This window comes from Coturnix japonica, chromosome 18 (genome assembly GCF_054131305.1).
Source record: "Coturnix japonica strain WE chromosome 18, WE-NBRP24, whole genome shotgun sequence".
Classification (NCBI taxonomy): Eukaryota; Metazoa; Chordata; class Aves; order Galliformes; family Phasianidae; genus Coturnix; species Coturnix japonica.
In genome coordinates, this window is record NC_140680.1 from 1,451,321 (window position 1) to 1,472,487 (window position 21,167).

Sequence of the window (21,167 nt, forward strand, 5' to 3'; positions counted from 1 at the left end):
AGGCAGCCTCACAGGCTTGGGGAGGAGTGGTTGAAAGCCGCCTGTTGGAAAGTGTTCATTTTTGGACACCTCAGTACAGAAAGGACATGGAGGTGCTTGAGCAGGTCCAAAGAAGGGCAGCAAGGCTGGGGAAGGGCTTGAAGAATACGGCCTACAAGGAGAGACTGAAGGAACTGGGGCTGTTTGGTCTGGGGAAGAGGAGGCTGAGCCACTGTCTCTGACTGTGTTTAAAAACCACTTAGATGTGCTCAGGGACATGAACAGGGTTGTTAAGAGTAGAATGGTTGGGTTGTGGTTGGCTTGAGGATCTTGAAGGCCTTTTCCAACATGTGCAATTCTATAACTTTTTTTTTTTTTTAATACTAAGACTAAGCACTCTCACGAAGAATACTAAACAAGCAGCACATTAACACTTATTTTTTATTTCCACCCCCAGAAGGCATCTGCTCACCTTTTGTTTCTTCTTTAGCTTTTTGTGTTGCTAAGTCTGCAAGCCAGTGTAAGGCTGATGATGGGGCTGTTTCTGAGCAAAGTGGTCTGTTGGTCTTTGTTTCAGTAGTGTTACTGACTGGTAACATCTCTGTTTTTGCAGGCTCTTCTATCCTGCTATCATTTGCTTCAGATTTTGGAACACTGTCCATTTCTAACTGCCCCGCTCCTGCTGTTCCTGCTCCAGTGGAAAAGATGCTCTCATTTCCAGAGACTGATGCACTGGGATTAACAGTTGGAAGCTAAAACAAAAACAAACATCTGCTAAAAGCTGAATAAAGGGAAGAATTCACCTTGAAAACATCTTATTTATTCAATGCACGGGGCTTCAGTTGGTCGGCTGTTTCAAGTGAACAGCAGTGCTACTTTTGTGCTTACACAGTAGCAGAGTACAGAAGCTTGTTCTCCACGTATATTAGACTTTGTGCTGTAGCCTCAACTTTTTTCATTTACTGCTTAGCAAGGTTTTGTTTTGTCACAAGCTTTTTTTTTTTTCCCCCCCCTCCAGGAAGTTGTGGGCTTTCCCCCCCACCCCCCAGTGTGTGTGAATAGTAACAAAACTCCTCCAGCTTCAGCATAATTTTCAGGAACTGGAACAAAACAAATGCACATGCTGCAAGCTATCTGTACTGGTTTGTTCTAATTTATGGATGGCTTTTCTACTCATACTTCTACTTAAAGAGTATTATCCCTAATATCCCCTTGGTAAATAACAGTTGCAGCACACAGTTCCGAAAAGTTTTCTGGAAGATTTTTTGCCAAAACACAACATGTACTGAGAAAATAAAGTATATATTTCACAACAGATAAGCCTAAATGATTTAACATCAATTGATCTTAAAAATGCTATGCCAAAGTGATTTCAGTCCAAAACAACATACCTGTGATATTCCATTAGTGACAGCTGGCCTCAATACTGATTTATTCTGTCGATTAATACATGGACAATTGGCTTTTATACCCCATTTGCCTCGTGCTGCATGAACCATATCTCCAATATTGTAAAGGGCTGGAATAATATTTAAATCTTTAAAATCACACATACAGAAATCTAAAACGATGGCCTTGACTATCAAGTTAAATGCCTTTTATTTCTAAGTTATTCTAAGTATCTTTAAAACCATATGCTATAACATGATATTCATCAGCGAACAGTGCAGAAAATCGTGCTAACTCTAGCTTCTAGGACTAGTTATGTGAAGAGTCAACACCAACTGTTTACTTTCCCATGCCATCTCCCAAAATAAAAAGATCTTTCTTGAACACAAATCAAGAATAGACTTGAAAATTATCAGTCAATTATTGATGAAACTTAAAATAGCTGAGCATGAGTAGTCAAAGTTATTACCAGAAAGTATGACTGAATTCACTTGCATGGCTTCAATTGTACTACCATTCCTTCAACACTTCTGCCTATAGAAAATGGAAGCCTACTCCGCATCTAAGCTAGACAAGGCAACAGCTAGAAAACAAACAATTTAATTATGTTTCCACTTGTTTGCTCAGAACTAGGATGAAATTGCTTCTTTCACCCTTCAAGCATTACCTGTACCAGGAATGATCTGTGTTGGCATAAGGTTTTCTGGTTCATGAGACTGACCCTTTGCACATTTCAGCCACGAGAAGACTTCCTCATCACCAATCTCCTCTGTCTCTGAAATAAAGACCAAAAAACACCCAAATTTATTTAAATATATTTTAAGAGGTTAGAATTGGAACTACAGCAACTTCTATTTCCCCAGGTTATATAAATACCAGATTCAATTTCATTTTATCTCTAGTAGTATCTTATTTCCTATCACCTAAAAACATTCCCTTCTTGCCTCAACTTTTGAAGATCATATTACTGTTCTCATACTGCTTTTTTAAGTTATAGGGTAATTTTAACTTTTCTGATAACGATCTCACAAGGGTTTACACAAAGAATACCTACAGATCAGAAAAACTTTTTTGGTTTTCTGTGACTACATCTACTTAATAAAGCTAAAAAGTTACAAATGATTGAAAAGTAGTCGACAAATTCATATTTCTTCATATTTTAAAATAGGTTGAGTCCATGAATAGAGAAAGAATTCTTTCAACTATTTCCATTGCATCCTGGTTAAGAACATCTTGAAGAATGCTATGCTCTTTTCTGGTACATTCTGGCAGTAATTTCATAGATTGCAATATGTGAAATTAGTGAAAGTTTAATCTATTTTAAAAACATGTTAATTTTATAATTCATTTATCCTTGGCAACTTATTACAACAAGTAGACAGCAGTACTCATGTTTACTAACACCCTATGTTTTCTATATCTGCTTCATAGAGCAACGTAACTGCCATTAGTAGACCTACATTTATTAAGATGGTCCACTGCCAGCGTACACTCTACCAAAGCTGTCGCAATGCAGATACACACAAAAGCACTAGATAATCACTTCTGTAAATATCTTTATTTTTTAGCAATGTTTGCTTTCCTGAATCACAAACATGATTGTATCAAGGAATCCAAAAAAAAAAAAAAACACCACCACCACTTTCCAACAAATCCTTTCTACCAGAAGCAGTTCTCTGCAGTGTCTGCTTACTAGTCCATCCTGTGATGGCTCAGAACAAGCACAGCATTATTTAACTCTCACATCTTCCCTAAGGAAAAGACAGAACTACACAGCAGTCTGTTTCAGTACATACTATCAGTACTATACCTGCCGATGTTAAAATTTTAATATACAAACTATAATCAAATAGATAAAACATAGGCATTTAAGGAAATACAGAATGGAACAACATCATGTAAGAATACACTGCTAAAATTCCAAGCCTATAGATCCCCATGCCAATAGTTACCAACTTCTGCAAGGCCTTCAGCAACTTCCTAGAAACTATCCCCACTGAAAGCCAGCTATTTCCTAGATTACAGTATGGGAAAAGGGGAAAAAAAATATATAAAAAATCTAGTACTTACCACTACGTGGACGATTCTTCCTCAACCGGTAACAGTCCAGACAGACCCCAAAGCCACACTTGCGACAAACCCAATGAATATTGAACAGAGTTGTCTCACATACATCACACATTTCCCGCACACCACGTACTGCTCGCTTCCACGCCACTTTCTCTACAAACAGAAGGAACATTAGGAATTATTACTTTGACATTCTGTTTCTCTCCCATTTAATGAGAACATCACAACACTGACAAACAATTCACATATACACAACTTGAGGGCAGAACATAAAAACACTTTTTTTTAATATCCAGAGACATCTTTTGTGTTGGTAGTCTCTTGACACTACTAACATCACCATTTCTAAATTGTAAGCCCAAATCTCAAAAGACATGCTATAGGGAAATTAAGCATTTCACAGAGTTCTGTAGAAACTGAAATTCAAGTAGCACTTAAGGAATTTACAGGAAAAAGGAAAAAAAAAACAAAACAACTTTTGCATGTTTTATGAACAAATAATGTGAACTTATAAAGACTGAGTATTTAGTTTTATTAATTGGATGAATGTCAGTTGTTTGGATTTTGAACATATTTGGTAAAGAATGGCTCCTGCTGCACACTTGAAAAATGAAAAATCAGAGCCACGCATGTAATACACTGAATTGAATACACTGAAGAAACTTGTTTCAAAATCACCTTCCCTCCTAGTGGCAGCAGTTGTCAACTAGTTGCACAGGTGAGTCACTGCAAGCTGAATGTACAAGCAGTTTCTTACATGGAAAATTCTGTGCTTTTTACATGATGTCCCTGGACAGCACAGGGACAGGAGTATGCTTAAAAAAAGTTGACCATTAAAAGGAAGTTGCTCAATGTGATATGTGTTCACTTCCATTTTCTTTAAAAAAAAAAAAAAAAAAGCCAAGAAAAACAAAACAAAAAAACCACACCACAGGCTGGCATTACGATTTACTCTTCAATAAGCAAATGCAATAATGTTTGGGAAAGTTACCGTTAGCTTCCTTGGTAGAAATACCACACTGATCCAAAAGACAAATCTAAAACATCGGACCAACGCTTACACACACCTTTAAAAAGTGAGTATAGCTGCCCTTTTGGGGAAGAGAATCATTTTTAACAAGAAACAGCGTTACTTTATTTCACTGCATTATATGCACATTACATAGACAAGATGGATTAAAAACACGCCAAAAGCCCTGCTTACGATGTGGTTCCACCATCATCATTGCTTCCTTTTCTGACATAACGAGCTGGCAAAACTGGTCTCCAACATTGGCAAGGATGTATTTTGAAGTCTCCAGGTCAATACCCTCTGCAGGAGAGGAGGAAGGAATCCACAGACTCATGGCATCAGGGTCACTCTGTTGTGGGTTCAAGAAACCCTCTACTCTTAAAATGCCTTTCCGGGTAAATACAAGCCTGCAGAAAACAGGATGAAGTAACTGGGAATCTGCTCAACAACCTTCAATTACTTTAATTACTGCCACCTACATCAGAATATAAACACAAAAGGAAACAAAAAAGGCTTGAGCTACAGCATTATAGTGCTAAAACTATCATGTAAAACCAAATAAAGCAGGGAATAAGATACACAAAGGCAACAGCAGCAAAACCCACCAGAATAAATTCCTAGGTCTCAGTACATGTTGGTGGAAAATTCCACACACAAGAGATTGTTACAGCTTGCCACATTTCTATGCTATTAACAGAGCAAGATGACAAAACCCAGATTACTTGGGCTGCTGAAGATACTGCCTATAAAATCATGTATGGTTCACACTACGTTTACACTCAGTAGACAGTTATTTCCCAGCTTTTGGGAAACCAATATTTCAGTTCTGGCTAGTGCTGCTAGCACTTCACAGCTGTTTAAGCTGCTCACACTACAAGACATACAAAAATATTTATCATACCTATTCTTCTTGAGACCGCTCTTCAAACAGAAAAGAGAACTATTTTTTATCAGTAGCAGTTGACACCATGTTGTTAAACTTTTGACAAATTAGGAAAGCCTGAATAACTTCAGCCATTATTAAAAGTAACTGCCTTCTTTGGCAAAGATAATCCACACTTTAACTTCTGTGCAAATTAATGTTTAACAAGTTCATGATGCAGACCACAACCACAGAATCACAGAATGGCCGGCTTGGAAGGGACCTCAAGGATCGTGAAGCTCCACCCCCCCCTGCTTTACAGGGCCACCAAACATATACTAGACCAGGTTGCCCAGGGCCCCATCCAACCTGGCCTTGAACACCTCCAGGAATGGGGCATCCACAACCACCCTGGGCAGCCTGTTCCAGGACCTCACCACTCTCCTAGTAAAGAACTTCCCCATAACATCCAACCTAAATCTTCCCTCTTTCAACTTGAAACCATTTCCCCTTGTCCTACTATTATCAGCCCTTTCAAAGAGTTCACTCCCCTTCTGATTATAGGTACCATTCAGGTACCTATATATATGCAGATATAATCCTTATGGGATTCAGTGCATACTGAAATTTCATTTCAATGCCCAAAAGCAAGCAAAACTCATTTTTAAATGATGCCTTGCACTCACTAGAATGGGCAGATAAAGTAGAAGAGATACTGACTAGTCAAAGATCCAAAAGGAGTATAACATGGACAGGAAACTGGACATGAGCCAGCAGTGTTAGAAAGCCTAGTAAAACACTAGTGTCATGATAATATTTTCACTTGTTAAGTAAATTAAAATTTTAATCTCTATTCCAAACTCCTTATGATGGAGCAAAAGAACAGCTACTGCATACAAACTGCTATCCAATAAAGCAAAAATTAAACCTCTCAAGGCTAAGCATGGCAGCCTCCATGGTGCCATCCATACAGCTATACCTTCTAACAGCAGCACTTCCCTCACCTCCCAAACTGAGAGTGAGGGAATTCCAGGCAAGCGATGCAAATAAACACAAAACAGTCCAAATCTTCATTATTGTACCCAAGGAAATTAAGTAAGGAATAACCATTTTGTGCTTGGACCTGAACCAAGCTCTACAATTAGACTATGTATGAAGGAGGAAAGGGTTTGAGCACCTCCGGAAATGGAAGAAACGACATGCCACAGTTGAGTCGTCTTGTTCTTGCTCCTTAAATTTGCGGTACCGCTCCAGACGGCACTCCCGGCACTTGTGCAGATGTGGGGCTACATTGATGCAAGAACCATCTTGAAGAAAAGGCTCACCTGACTGCTTCAGCTTCCTCACCTTACTCATATCTTTCAGCACAGACTGGCCAACTGAGTAAGACAGAGCAGAAGTAAAAAAAATAAATATATATTTTAAAAATAATAATAAAGAAAACAGTTAACTGCAAAAGCAAAAGGATACCGGCCCTAACATATCTGTATGTTCATCAGACAATCTATCAGTCTTCCATGTACCACTAGAACCAGAGTTGCTATAAAGTAAAAAGCCTCCAGAAAATGAAGGGTTACCTAGTTAAACTGGACTACAGAAATAAATTACTTAACATCATTTATTAATATGCAACTCAGCTTTTGCTCTCAGTCTCAATAATCAGCTACTTTGAACACCTATAGCCCATCCTCATCAATCAATGACAGCAAACACATTCTATTAGGATGCAAACTGCCAATAAAATTAACAAATTCACACCCAAAAGATAAATCTGATGTTTTCAAGTCCATAGGCTACCACAATTTTATCCTGACATATATATTCTTGAGTAATTCTTAAGACAAATATGCTACTACCAATAAACAAGCTTTATATCAAGTTGTTTCACAGAGTTCATTATACAGAAAAAAATCTTAGCATCCCACCCCTTTGTATTTCCACGACACCGTGCATTCACCTTTTAGGGGAGCCGTGCGAGGCCGGCCCTTTGGGGCTTGCTTCCCTTTTCCCTTCCCCAGCAGCAATTCAGCATTGCGCTCTGCATTGGGACCTAGTTTTGCCATCAAGTGGTCTGGGATGCCCTTCATACAAGCCTTGGCTTGCAACTGCTCTTCAGAGTCACTTAAATCTGAGAGGTCACTATTGGTACTGGAGTCTGAATCCTGCTTAGATGTCAAGCTCCGCTCATCTAGTGAGAATCTTTTCACAGCTTCAAAGGGGGCTTTGCTATCCTGTGGAAACTCAGCCTGTGAAGAGAAAAAGCCAGGTGGATGCCTGCCAAACACATTAGAAAAAGTTTTCAGAAGAGGATTGTCCTGCTGGCCAGGCCCAACAACTGGTTTTTCTTCTGTTGGGCTGGAAGAAAGAGTGGGCATCTCAATAGGCTGTGTCAGGCTGCTGGTTGGTGAGCTGGAACGGCCATTCCCTGCAGTGGAAGGACTCTGAACACCAACAGAAGCTGCTGAACCAGGAGTACTGGACATCACCTTCGAGGAGTCAGTTGTTATAAACAAGGTTTTCTTCTTAGCTAGAGAGTCTGTAGCTGTGATCGATTCTGGCCAGCCAGAAGCAGTCTTATGACTCACAGATGTAGACAGAGTAGAAACCCCTGTCTGGGATGATGCAAAGCCACTGAAAGGACTAAGTTCCGTTTTCTCAGCAAACGCCAGGAAAGGGTTTGAGGGTTCCTCCCTTGATAGTTTTGGGGGCTGTAAAAATAAGTTTTCATGACTATCTGGGGGGTGAACATTCAACAAGCTTCGTGAAAAAGCTGGAGTAAGGGTAGGCATACATTCCACAGGCAGTTTCCGCTCCACAGAACTGCCAGACTGTGTGTCCGCTGGAAGAACTTTACCTTTGCAGACCCCAGCACCCATGCTTTCTGTGCACTGCTTGAATGAGTCCCGACTAGAGGCATCTTCAGATAAGCTTTCTGAAATGACCGTGAAGTAGTTACTGGAAGGTAGGTTTTGGGTCATGCACTGAAAAAACAAGTTCTTAGACAAATCAGAATCTTTCTGAGCCTCTTGTCCAGTACTACAACCAAAAATAAATCCAGAAGGCTTGCTTTCTGGAGTCACCACTCCATTTGACTGGCTTCTTCCACCTCCAAATGCCAAAGACTGGGAAGCACCTGGGAGAGAGATTCCAAATCCAGAGGAAGCTGAAAGTGAATTTCGAGAATTCTGAAACAAAATTAAGAAGCATTAGCCTGTTAAAGGATTCTTATTTGATTCAGCAAAACTTTGGTTCATTTAATTGTACAACTGCCAGCCTTGAAAAACTTGTAGCAGAAATACTGCTAGATATCCTTAATGATTTTGTTAGGATAGCTTTTTCTACCTAAAAGGTACTGAAAATGATGAGCTATTATTATCAAATAATAATTTAATGGGCCCATTATTACTGAAGACAAATGAAAAAAAAAAAAAAAAGAGCAATTAACGACCTACCAGGCTTTAGAACAAAACTGCAACACAAGGCAAAGTGGACTAATTCACTGGAACACAAGCAACTTAAGATGCTATTTGTTTTGGTTCCAACAGATAAGCAAAAAGATAAGAAAAGCAATTCATACTGCTTTTCAGTCATACACTCTCCTGTAGCAAACTCATCCCCACAGTCTTTTGACATTTTAGGGGAGGGCAAATACTAAACTCATCCTGATGAGTCTCTCCTACTTAACCAGAATCCTTAAGACAGTTAAATTAGCTTGTGAAATCAATTAAACAAAGAAAGTCCTCCAGCAGTTACTGAAGAGGGCTCCAAATGACTGGAGGTTACACCAGCTGACAGGCACACAGATGCATAAGAAATGGTTCCTGTTCAATGTAAAGCAGAAACTGCTTGAAATTTTTTTAAAATATAATGAATTTTCTTTTTCTGCAGGTTTCCCTCACTGTTATGATAGATATTCATTTGTTCTCAATTAATTCAGATTTCGTAATTCTCACAGCCAATCCTACTGTAACTGATTGTATTCTATAATTAATTCATCAGTTCTCTTCCTTTTCTTCAGATTTCCACTTAGAAATCTTCACAAAGGGAATACTCATAATAAGGGTGCATCTCCTCCTTTAAGCATCAAGGTCCTTTTTCAATCCCACAAGGGAGAGTAAGAAAGAGGGGAAAAGGGGAAGCAGGGAAGCCATAAAAAAAAAAACAAAAAACACAACAACAACATGAGAGACATAGACCTGGCCAACACACAATAAGAGATGCAGTGATAGGAACCTGGTCAGTCACACTAATTGATGAGGGCATGTGAATGAGACTACAAAAGACTTGAGTTTTGTGAGGTTATCTGACTGAGCTATGCCAGCCTGGGATATAAAGAAAACTGGGAATGCTAGAAAATAAAAATACATCAAGTCACAGATCCAACAACAACAAAACACAAAACATGGGTGCAAGAACAAGAAACAAACTTCCCACTCCCACTAATTGACAGGCTATCAAGAAACTGCAGCCATTGCTTCCACCATGTTCAAGACGCACTTTGCAACCACTAAGACCAAACTTAGCAAACTTAGGCTGGGAGGAGTGTAGGAGTCAACAAGTCAGCATCGCTATGAAAATTCCAGAGGGCACTGTATAGGTAAAGGGTGGAACAAACAATTGAGGTAGGCAGAAAAAGTGTGCAAAAGGGGGCTGTTAGTGTACTTTTCTGGCTGAGTGCAGAGCCTGATCACAGCAGTCTTCCTGATCTTCTTACTAAATTTCTCCCCCTTGCACGTGTGCAGAGTAAGAACCAAGTGCTACCTACTGGCAGGACCCACATAGGAGTGAAAACTGGTGCCAGCTACAAACGCCAGACCAGTGGAGTTGGACAGCCTTGTCTTGGTGCTCCTGGAGCAAGTGGGGGTCTTTCACTGGGGCAGGCATTCTGTGCATTTCTAAAACCAGCTGTGGGATGGAGGGATGACCAGCAGGAGTGAGGACTGGTGCCAGCTGCTGGGGATAAACTGGTGCAGGATGGGCATCATTAGCACCTAATATACTGTACAGTCACACTTAGATTGTTCCTTGCAATCAACTTCCTAAATACTAACTTTAGCCATACATCAACACACCCATGCAAAATTCCAGATACCAGAATTTCAGATCTTTCTTTTTAAAGCCAAACAAGAATCCTCCTTCTCTCCCTCACTCTCTCTCACTTCTCTTAGAGCAGAAGCAAGTGGGGGACACATAAATAACTTGTCTCAATAGAAGCTGTCTTTGCCAGCACTTAGAATTACTACATTAAACATTCTAACTGCTTTTAAACAGCATGTGAATATGAATGCAAGCCAAGTTTATTAAGCAAGCTCAAGGACTAGATCACATTGTGATAAAGTGCATAGCCCAAAAATAACAACAACAACAAAAAAAAAAAACCAACAAAAAAAACCACCTTGTTCACACTACATTTCCTCCCTTAAAGAAAATACTGTTTGATATACTGCTTCGTTTCTGGCCTAGTGGTCTATCTGCAAATTATAAAGCCAGAACATTATTATTATTTTAAAGCAAGTAATCTGGGGCTATGGAGAATAAGGGAAGGACATTCAGTACAAAAATTTCTCAGCACAATTACAATTTTTCTTTAGTAACAATAGTGACAGATACAATTCCAACCACTCACACAGTGGGAACTCACAACTGAATTTTATTCCTCTGAGCAGAGAACAGGGGTGAAAAGGAACAAAGGCTACACTGTTACACAAAAATTTCATTATGCAACTTTCCTGACTTCTACCATCTAATTTCTGCTTTATATTTTTAAATGCTTTTCTCAAGGTAAACACCTTGCTTTTATCTCCATTCATTAGCTAACACAAAAGACATGAAAGTAACCCACTTAACCTCTGGCAATCACCTTCTAATTTCCAACTTATCTCCTACATTATCAACTTCTTTATACAGTAGAAAACAAGTTTCTTTTTTTCTGTCCTCCTTACAGAGATGGGGCTTCGAGTTTGTCTTTTTTTGTTTGGTCAGTTGTTTTTTGTTTATTTTCTTAAATAGGCCTTCCTCTGATTACCTAAATATTCCTTTTTTCCTCCCTGAAAAGCAAAACTTTATAGGATTTCCCTTCAATTATTCCCACTGAAAATAAGGATACATAAGTAAAAGATCCTTAAGCCTCTACCATACCAAGCTCCTTAAACAGTTTCTGAAGGTACCCATCTCAAGTCTTTGAATTACTTTGTTTTCAACCTTACAGAGCATATGATGTGTGATGAGCTATTAGCTCATTTTTCTCATATGGAGATATCTTTTCTGCAGGAGAAACTGGGAATCTATAAAAGGTCCTCCAAATACCAGCTTCATATAACTCTGAAGCTCAACTGAAAGCATATTCTCATGCATATTTGTCAATACGAAGGCATGAAATTTTAAGAAGGCTACCTTCCATGTGACACAGCCAAACTGATTACATTAAGTGCAGTGCACTTTAAAGCTGCATTGTGTAGAAAGTTACTCTTAAGAGATTAAAGCTGAATAAAGAACAGAGTGCTAAAAAGTTGTCTCCTAAATGTTCTCTATTAAATACTATTTTCTTTTGGACCCTTTCTTAGATCAAATGATTAAAAGATCATCTCTGGAAGGGATAGGTTTAAGAAAGAAAAAATAGTCCAGTTCCATGGACACACTTAGTATTAAAAACAAGCTGTAAAAGATCTGATGCTGAAGACATATTTCTTTCTTGAATATGGCAGGATTATAGTCTACTCACCTCTCCCTGGTTTTGCATTCGGCCTGTTTTCAGTTTTTCCTGTCCTGTAATTGCCGGCAAACTAGTATCAGAGATTCTCACAGTTGTTGGTGTCAAAGCAGTTGTACTAACTGTGGCTGCAGAAGTCACTGTGCCTTGGCCAATCTGTTCCAGTGATTTTCCGGCCTCTTTACATCCAGATCCAACTAGCAACATTTGTCCAGTCACAGAGGAAAATGGAATGAACGGCACAGGTGTGTCACCTCCAACTGGCTCATCTTGGACTACTAATGTACGACCATTCTCTTTGGTGTAAGTAGCAAAGCGAATATTGCGATTAATTTGAGGAACGAATGAAGGCAACTGTTTGGCCCTTGGATCCGGTCCTGTTTCACTACTGGAGACTCCTTTCCAAGGATCTCTGCTTGCCTCACCTCCATCACTACCACTGCCATCCACCTCACCCCTCTCCTTTAGCTTCTTTGTAGCAGGATCACATCCAGAATCTTGAACACTTTTCCTCCTTCGTCCATCTTTTCCCTCAAAACTTTCTCTCTTCTTCTTCCCTTTAGATGACTTAGGTGCTTTTAGGCCCCCTCCCTATAATTAAAAAAAGAAAAAAATTCAATCAGTAAACAGAACAAAAGAACAAACAAGTCCACTTCTTTTAAGAGCATTTTCTTTGTTAGAATAAGGATTACAGTATTCCAGGCTTAAAAACAAGCTGACAGATCTGAAGAAGGATAAAATGTAAGCAACAAACATAAGCAGTCTTTTTGGTGGTTGCTGAAGGAGGCTCTACATTTTTGCATTAGGATAGGATCTCCAAAATAAGCTTGTTAGGTGTGCTATTGCTATACCACATATCATATCATAGCAAACTTCAGGAAACATGCAACATGGACACACTCCAACATAATTATTGCTCATGTAAGGCAGACATCTGCACACCAAATAGTACAAGTCTAATAACTATAGTTCTTTTCAAGGGCAGACTTCCTGACCTTTACCCAAAGCCTATAATTTTCAACTATAGGATACACTGTATCCTTTAGCCTAGGATAAAAGCACAGATCCAAATGTTATTGTGACACCTCTCAACTGCAGCAATGAAATACCACTAGTGTACCAGCCTGCTTTTGAGAGGCCAGAAAATACTTCTTAGAAATGCCTAGCAGGGTCTGTGGAGAAGCATAAAACATCCTCTTAAAAGAAGGCTGTGAGCATAGAGACATTCTTTAGCAGAGCATTAACTCTTAAAAAGGAACACAATAATGCTGATTACTGAAACCCCTCAAGAGCCACGCTGAAATTAAACAGCCCTGAACTAGAAAGAAATAATCTTTAAAGAAAACTGTGACTATCTCTTAAAGTAGTAACTAAAAGAGGAAAACCTTCTTCACATTACCAAAAGTCCACAGCAAACACAGCACCAGTGTACAATTATTCTCATGCTTTCCTTTTCCAACACCGTATATAAATAAGACCTGAAATATTACAGTACCTCACTTGGAGAAGTGTTATCCATCACAACATGAATCAGACGAGGATCCACTGACTTTATTTCACCTGTCTAATTTTTATGCAAATGAATATTAGGAGGTAGAAGGAAGAAGAATTGGTTATTTTTTATTTCAGTACACAGTATCAACATTAAGAGACCTTAAACACATGCTTGAATTCCTTAGCAATAACTAAAGGCTTTCAGTTTACCTTTAATTTATCCCATCTCTCTAGTCCAACAACTTTCAGATTTGATTGCTACCAGTGCTTATTTATGGATTTGTTCTACTAAGCATCTCTAGGTGCATCTCACTACATTAAGCACAACTGCCTAAATCTACTTTAGTCTTCTTCTACCATTCTGCAAATTCATGCTGTTAGACATAAAAAAGACTACATCAGTTTATGATAGCTATCCTCATCAGCGCCTCTGCTAAAGCAGCAACAACTGCCCAATTTTTGTAGCAGTGCAGGGAGGTTACCATTTTACCTGACATTAGATACACAGTAACTTTGTTTCTTCCCTGGTATGCATCTGCCTAAAGCCTATGCTCTGCAATTTCCATCTCTCCAAAGTACCAGAATCATTAACCATACATAGTATATTTCTTTCCTGTGAATTAGCAATACATTATTCAAAGCATAAGATTACTGGACATCTGTATAGGACTCACTGGGCATGCTCAGTGCATCTGTTCTGCATGAAGAAAAGGCTACAAGTTAAAAAAAAAAAAACAAACAACAAAAACCCACTGCTATAAGAACTTCCACACAGACTCACAGATTTATTCCTAAGTGTTCCTGAAAAGGGAAGCCATTAGAAGCAGGCTGCTGGTAAGGCTGAACTACCTGTCAAAAACTCCACACAATCACATAACAAAACAAAAACTGATTGGAACAGCCTAAGCTAAAGTACCTTAACCAATTCAGTTTAGACTAAGACTTCATCTTCTGTAACGCACTTATTTCAAACCAGTTCCCCAGTCTGTCATACAGAAGCTGAGAAACAGCACAGGAAAACCACAGCATAACTGAAGAAGCTTTCCTTACTTCTTTCTCATGGAGAATAACAGCTTCATCAAAACTTGAGCTCCTGGGAACAAACCGTATTTCAGAAAACTTAAAGCAGCACTTCATATTTTTACCTCAGTCACAGACACCTCCATAAGGCGTGTTATTGGGTCTTGATGGCTCACAACACCACAGAGCCAGCTATTTTCATCTTCTGGTTGGTAAACTTTAACTCTTTGGCCTTGGATACTGTAAGGAACTGGAAAAGAAGCACTTGAGTTTATTTTCAAGACAAGTTCAGCATCACACAAGTATCATACAGTAAAAAAGAGTCCAGGCCCTAACTACGTGCACAGAAGCGTCAGCTTTCTAGCGGAACAAAATTAAAATGCTAAGTTTCCTGCTGCAAGTTGTCCAAGCCAAGCATTTTGCTCTTTTAGTAACTCCAAACTACCATAAAGACAAAATTCCTTCAGTTTATTAGGAGGGGGGAAAAAAAACAAAACGTGAAAGATTAAAATGAACTTGCACCTTTGACAAAAAAAAAAAAAAAGGTACCTACTAACTATATTCTTTTCCTTTCTAACCTACAGGTCAGTAATTACGAGGCATCAACTCAGAAACTCAGTTCAGATGCATTAAATCCCTGAATAAACAGTATGTAGCTCAGAGCAGGAACATATTTGTAACTGTGAAAATAATAATAGAAAAATTAATATAGTTGCATAAATACCCAGCATCTCTAGATCAACCATCTCAGTTCCTTGACATGGGGAACAAGCATCTACAGAAAGGTTTACTCCCAACCCACTCCCACTATCCAAAATAGCATGAAATATGTTCTCCCTGCAGATTAAAAAAGTTAGGTAAATAAAATTATCACAATCCACCAGTCTGTACCTGCAGGAAGAAAACAGAAGCCTATCTAGAACTCTACTTGCCTAGTATAGTAGAAGACCAAGGAGAATCTTCTAAGACTAGAAAAAGAATCTTCTAAGACTAAGGAGAATCTAAGGAGAATCTCTAACCTTAACCGTGCATGAGGGCAAGTGCAGTGACAAAAGATATTGGTAATGCCCAGGTACTTAATGCCTCTTTAGCCTCAGTCTGTATCACTACTGTCAATTTTCTCACGGTTCCCAGCCCATCAAGTCAGATTACGGTGACTGGGAGCAAGATGAAGGCCCTATGGATATTCAGAAGTCTACACAGACAGATGGGATTCATCCAAGGGTACTGAACAACCTAAGCCACTTTAAATAATTAGCCAACCTAGCTAACTGGGAAGGTTCTAATGACAAGAGGTTAGAGGACATGAATCCAATCTACTAGAAGGGTAAAAAGGAGGACCCAGTGAATTACAGACATGTCAGTTTGATCTGAGTCCCAGGCAAAGTGACAGAGCAGATAATCTTGATTGTCATCACATAACCCATACAGGACACTCAAGTGATCAGAAGTAGCTAGCAAGGGTTTATGAATGGCATGTCCAGCCTGACCACCTTCTATAAGACAACCTGCTTGGTAGATGAGCGAAAGGCTGTGGATGGAGTTTATCTTGATTTTAGTGAAGTGTTAGGCACTGGGTCCCCACTGTATTCTCCTGGAGAAAATAGCTGCCCAAAGTATTGACAGGAGCATTCACTGGATGAAGAACTGACTGGACAAGCCAGGCTTAAAGCATCACTTATATGGAGTTCAATCAAGTGGCAAATCTCAGGTCTCACTATTTGGGTCTGTTTTGATTAACATTTTTGTCAGCAATCTGGATGAGGGGATTGAGTGCACCTTCAGTAAGTCTGCAGACAATAATGAGTTAGGCAAGACCACTGATCTGCTTTAAGGTGGGAAAGGTCTGTACAGGGATCTGGAGGGGCTAGATCGATGAGCTGAGTCAGGCACATTACATTCAACAAGACTACTCGCTCCTGCTCTGGAGTCATTAACAAGTCTATGCAGCAGTATAAACCAGGAAAAGTGTGGCTGAAAAGCTGCTGACCAGTAAAGGACATGGGGACACTGGTCACTAGCAGGCTGAATTTAGGCCATCAGTGTGCCCAAGTAGCTAAGGCCAAACGCCATCCTAGTCTGCATCAGTAACAGCATGTCCACCAGGACTAGGGAACTGACTGACCTTTTGTTTTGAGTCTCTCACTACAATAAGGATATGGAGTTACTCAAGTGCATGCAGAGGAGAGCAACAAAGCTGGCAAAGGGACTAGAAAACAAGACATAAGGAATGGCCAAATAATTTGAGTTGTTTAGTTTGAAGAAGAGGAGGCTGAGAGGAAATCTCATCGTTCTCTATAACTATCTGAAAGGAGCTGCAGCAAGGAAGGCATCAGCTTTTCTCCAGTAAAGAGTCATAGAACAGGGGGAAAAGATCTCAAGTTGTGTCAGGGGAGATTTAAACAGGACATTAGGAAGAATTCCTTCATGAAAAGATGCCCTTACCTCCACTGCCAACCCTTACAAATGAGAGCTGGGAAGGGGTTGACCCTGGCACCCCCTTCCAATCACTCAGATGCATTGCTTGCACTTGGTTGGCCCTGCCTTCACACCAGGTGCTCAATCACTGTTTCAGGCCATGACTTAGCATTTCCACTATACTTGGTCACTCACATAGTTTATATCTATACACGTTTTATTAAAGCAAAAGGAACCAAGTAAATCTCCATTAATAACTGTATTTCCCCTCAAATGTAATACAGCCCTACCACTAAGGGGGCCACCTGACCAACAGACCCAAATTCTGGATGAAAAAAATCATTTTATCACTAGAAGACCACAACGTGACAAGCAAAACCTATAAACAGAATTAAATCCTAGAATTAAATCCTAGAATCTAGGTAACAACTACGGTAGCAACACTGTGCTGAGCAGCCACAGTCACAGTATTTTAAACTTCTGTGATTCATGCATTAAATATCAAAACAGCAGAATGTGAACTTGATCCAACAAAGGAAAATTTTCTCCAAACAAAAGATCAATGAATACAGAGTAACTTAATCTCTAGATTTCCAGAATTAAGGAACAGAACCATAGAACAGCACCAAAACTTAAACTCAAAACAAGCTTTAAAAAAAAAAGGGGGGGGGGGGGGGAGGGGAGGAAAATCAAGAAAGTTGTAAATAAATGGAAGTTACCAATAGTATTCTATGCTACTTTAACTACATCTTCAGTGATAAAATACAGTATTTTTAGTTTATTTTAGCAACATACTTATTGGTATCTGTCACAAGATAATGCTCCTTTAAGTAAAGAACTTAAAAGAATAGAGAAAAATGATCTTCCAAACCAAACAGCAACAGATACTACTATTATTCTCCTTCACAAATCCCTGAATAATCCAATTGCTACATAACAGTCATAGTAGCTCCAAGCAACAAGAACTAGTCTTACCTCTACTAAATATCTCCTGAAGTTTCTGGTCACTGAACAACGAATTGACAGATTCTCTTAGCAAAGGCTGATCCTGCAGAATCTGATTCTGACTCTCTGTTCCCATCTGCCAACGATAAACAATTCTAACATACAAGTAGAATGTTTTAAGGTAAGAAAATGTTCAGTTTTTGAGGGACAGATCATCTTGGACTGCTTCCAAAAAGCAAAACAACAACAACAACAAAAATTCAGCTGCGAAACTTCTGTTGCAGTTATCAGTCAGGTGAGCAACATGGGCAGGAATTAGGGCTTCTACTAAGCAGATAGAGAAAAGTATATGTACTTGGAAAAGCATGGAAAGAAGCCTAAAACATGTTAGAGCAGCAAAAGAAGACAGACAGTAATATGGAAGTGGATGAGTACAAAGTTAAAAACTGACATGCAGAGTGTGAAGTTAAATTTTCACTATACCTGAAACAATCGCAATCCACTGGCATCAGACAGGAAACGTAAGTGTCTGTCCAGGAGAAACTCCACTGGGACCACAGAGCCTAGACCCAGCTTATCTACCAGAGGAGTAAAGGTCTGTAACCAACAAGAAAAAAAAAAAAAAGCCAAGATTATAAAAACAACTGAGCATGCACATAGACCAACAACAGTTGTCATTATCTATTATTTAAACATGACAAAAAATAACAAGTTTGATTTCTAAATCTGCACTTCCCAGTGCAGATTTCAGTGCCTGAATTTCAGTACAAATTATTACTCATTATACCTCAGCCAGTATTTCTTGAACATGTGGCATTACACAAAATTAACTCCACTCCTTCACTGAAACTCAAAGCAGAACTGAAAATATGTTTTACTGTATTTGATTTTCCATAGGTAAGTGTCAAGGTAAAAAACAACACACCTTCATATACACAGCTACCTCTAAAAGTAATGCCTCCTGCTTGTTTCCATGCAAACAACATATTCAAAAAAGCACAGCAAATTCTGTTACAAAACACTATTTGTTAACACAGTTGCTACCATTAGCTGTTGCACAGTGACAATAATGATAAGATGGTGGTAAATACCCAAAAGGTTATTTACAGGAAAAACTCACCCATATGGAAGACTTCAGTCTGCTGGGAAACACTAAGGCAACTTCCACCTAGGAGTGATCTCTAAGAGAAGCTGCCTTAGTGGTGGTCAGCCCTTAAATGAGGTCTAGAGGAGGTGGAGTCAAGCTCCACCCCTTCTGGAAGCACAGCTGAATTACTCTGACCTGTGCTCCCACAGCTGACCCGACACTTGCCTCAGCTGATTAATCAGAGGTTCAGGCTGTGATTACCAATTTCCCATACAGCTATACATTTCTGCTACATATTCTTTTGACAAACAAGAGCCTGCATGCTGTGCTCACCAAATCCGCACCAGGGAAGGTATCCCAATAACACCACTGCTAAAACACAGCATACACTCTTCGGCCTCCCTAAACATTCAGCAAGCACCAATTAACATCAATGGATGCTTTTTTTTTTTTTTTTTTTCAACCCCCTGCATGAAGGAATTCAATTGAACACCTTTGCTTAATATGCACTTCATGTCAGAGGCAACTTTGACAAACTGCTGCTCTACTGCCATCTGTCACACGGGAACAAAACATAACACAATACTGACAGAAAAGTTAAATCTCTGCTGTCATACCACCAACATCGTGGGCAAATATCGTAAAATAGGAAGTATTACTTTCGGATAAACCCTTGTATCTCAGATATAGCCTCTGCAACAGAAATTTTCATTCATGCACAAAAGTTACATGAAAGCACTTTGTGGACATGTAAGTGAAGGGAAGAGTTTTTTGCTACTGTTTTATGCAAATTTGAAGCTCATATCAGGTGTACTACTAACAAACTGTAGAATACGTTACTAATGGAAGAATATGCAGCAGACTCAGAACAATAACCTGACAATGTAATTTGCTGGCAGAAGAAGAAATTACTAACCCCTGGCATATTGGAAATGTGTAATCTGTCTCATGAATGCACTTACATGATTTTAACACAAATGTATTTATGACTTTTTTTGTCTTTACTGCTCATCAAGTTTATTCACACTCCATTCTCTTGTTCATGATACTGACAATGCACATTTATTTTCCCATTGAAAGGAAAGTTCCACCTACAGAAAAAAAAAAAAAAAAAAAACAAAAACAAAAAAAACCACACATTCTGTCCAAAGAATCTCTACCGTAAAGGCCTGGTTTTATTCTGCCTTCAGGCAACTGTGGGAGAAAAAAAAATTCCTGAGAGAGATGCAGCATCAAACTTTCTGCTTTGAGTTCAAGCATTCATTTAAGATACCAAGTTCAGATTCTACCAAGGCAAAAGTTTTTTGTTTCGAAAAAATATTCCAATGGGCTCATGCATAGGATGTAGAATTAAAAAGTGGACAAGCATCCCAAGTAGTTCAAGGATGACATAAAAAGAACAGAAGAAAGGTGAAATAATAAAAATCAGACCACATATAACTTGAGTACGATTCTTACATATGGCCTTTCCTCTTCAAAAGGCACTACAACAAGAAACAAGGACATAAGGAATCCTCTTCACTGTACGCTACTCATCAGGATGTCTGAAGGATGGATATATACTGGCAATTCTGGCTAAAAGACAGTCTCCAGCCTCATGGCATCTAAATGCCATGTGAAGAGCAACATGGATTACCACTCCATGTAACAAGAGAAGGATCTGCACATCCTGTTAATTAACACCGACAACAAAGAAACAAATTTTTGTAGTTTAGATTAGGAGTATGCAACCTATACTGCTAATAGATCAGGCACAGTCCAGAGCCTCATTCTTTTCCCCCAAGGACTTTCAGGAATGCCTGCTAATACGATGTAGCAATCTCTATCATATAGAGCTCTACCAAGTCCGTAATAAGACACAAAGGCTTATTCTTATAATTTTAGATAAGCCTAACACTCCAAGTTCTAGAATTGAGAAAAGTAATCATCCTTGTACGTAACACATTTCCTCAGACAAATGTATTATTTCATTCCTGTAGGCTTCTCATTTCTAGAGCAGGAACTATAAGTAAGTAACTGTCTTCACAAGGGCACTACAACTCCCAGTTATTCTCCTCTTTACAAAAGACAAAAATCTGTCTTAAATCAAGTTTTAGTACCTGTACAATGAAGTCCTGTACTATACCCACATCTTGTAATGCATGGTCACGCTGATGTAGATCTCTGAAGGATATGAAAACCT

At 39.1% G+C, this 21,167-nt stretch overlaps 1 protein-coding gene across 16 annotated transcripts in view; it reads right to left on the reverse strand.

Annotated features, from left to right (window-relative positions):
- The window catches only part of KDM3B (lysine demethylase 3B), a 51,522-nt gene that overhangs the window by 19,226 nt on the left and 11,129 nt on the right, over positions 1 to 21,167 (reverse strand). For 10 of the 16 annotated variants that reach the window (XR_014935562.1, XR_014935561.1, XR_014935559.1 and 7 more), the window contains exons 3-14: positions 18,382 to 18,495; positions 17,929 to 18,034; positions 14,661 to 14,785; positions 13,517 to 13,585; positions 12,034 to 12,612; positions 7,270 to 8,497; positions 6,490 to 6,691; positions 4,643 to 4,857; positions 3,439 to 3,591; positions 2,036 to 2,143; positions 1,371 to 1,498; positions 452 to 731 (exon numbers count right to left, since the gene is read on the reverse strand). Coding sequence is in view for 9 of the 16 variants with exons in the window: in XM_085519058.1 (XP_085375184.1) it covers positions 452 to 731; positions 1,371 to 1,498; positions 2,036 to 2,143; positions 3,439 to 3,591; positions 4,643 to 4,857; positions 6,490 to 6,691; positions 7,270 to 8,497; positions 12,034 to 12,612; positions 13,517 to 13,585; positions 14,661 to 14,785; positions 17,929 to 18,034; positions 18,382 to 18,495 (3,307 nt within the window). In the remaining 7 variants the exon portion in view is untranslated. Of the gene's footprint in view, positions 1 to 451; positions 751 to 1,370; positions 1,499 to 2,035; positions 2,144 to 3,438; positions 3,592 to 4,642; positions 4,858 to 6,489; positions 6,692 to 7,269; positions 8,498 to 12,033; positions 12,613 to 13,516; positions 13,586 to 14,660; positions 14,786 to 17,928; positions 18,054 to 18,381; positions 18,496 to 19,947; positions 19,963 to 21,167 lie in introns of those variants that run through there. The other 6 variants (XR_014935563.1, XM_085519059.1, XM_085519061.1 and 3 more) reach the window with 5 other exon arrangements.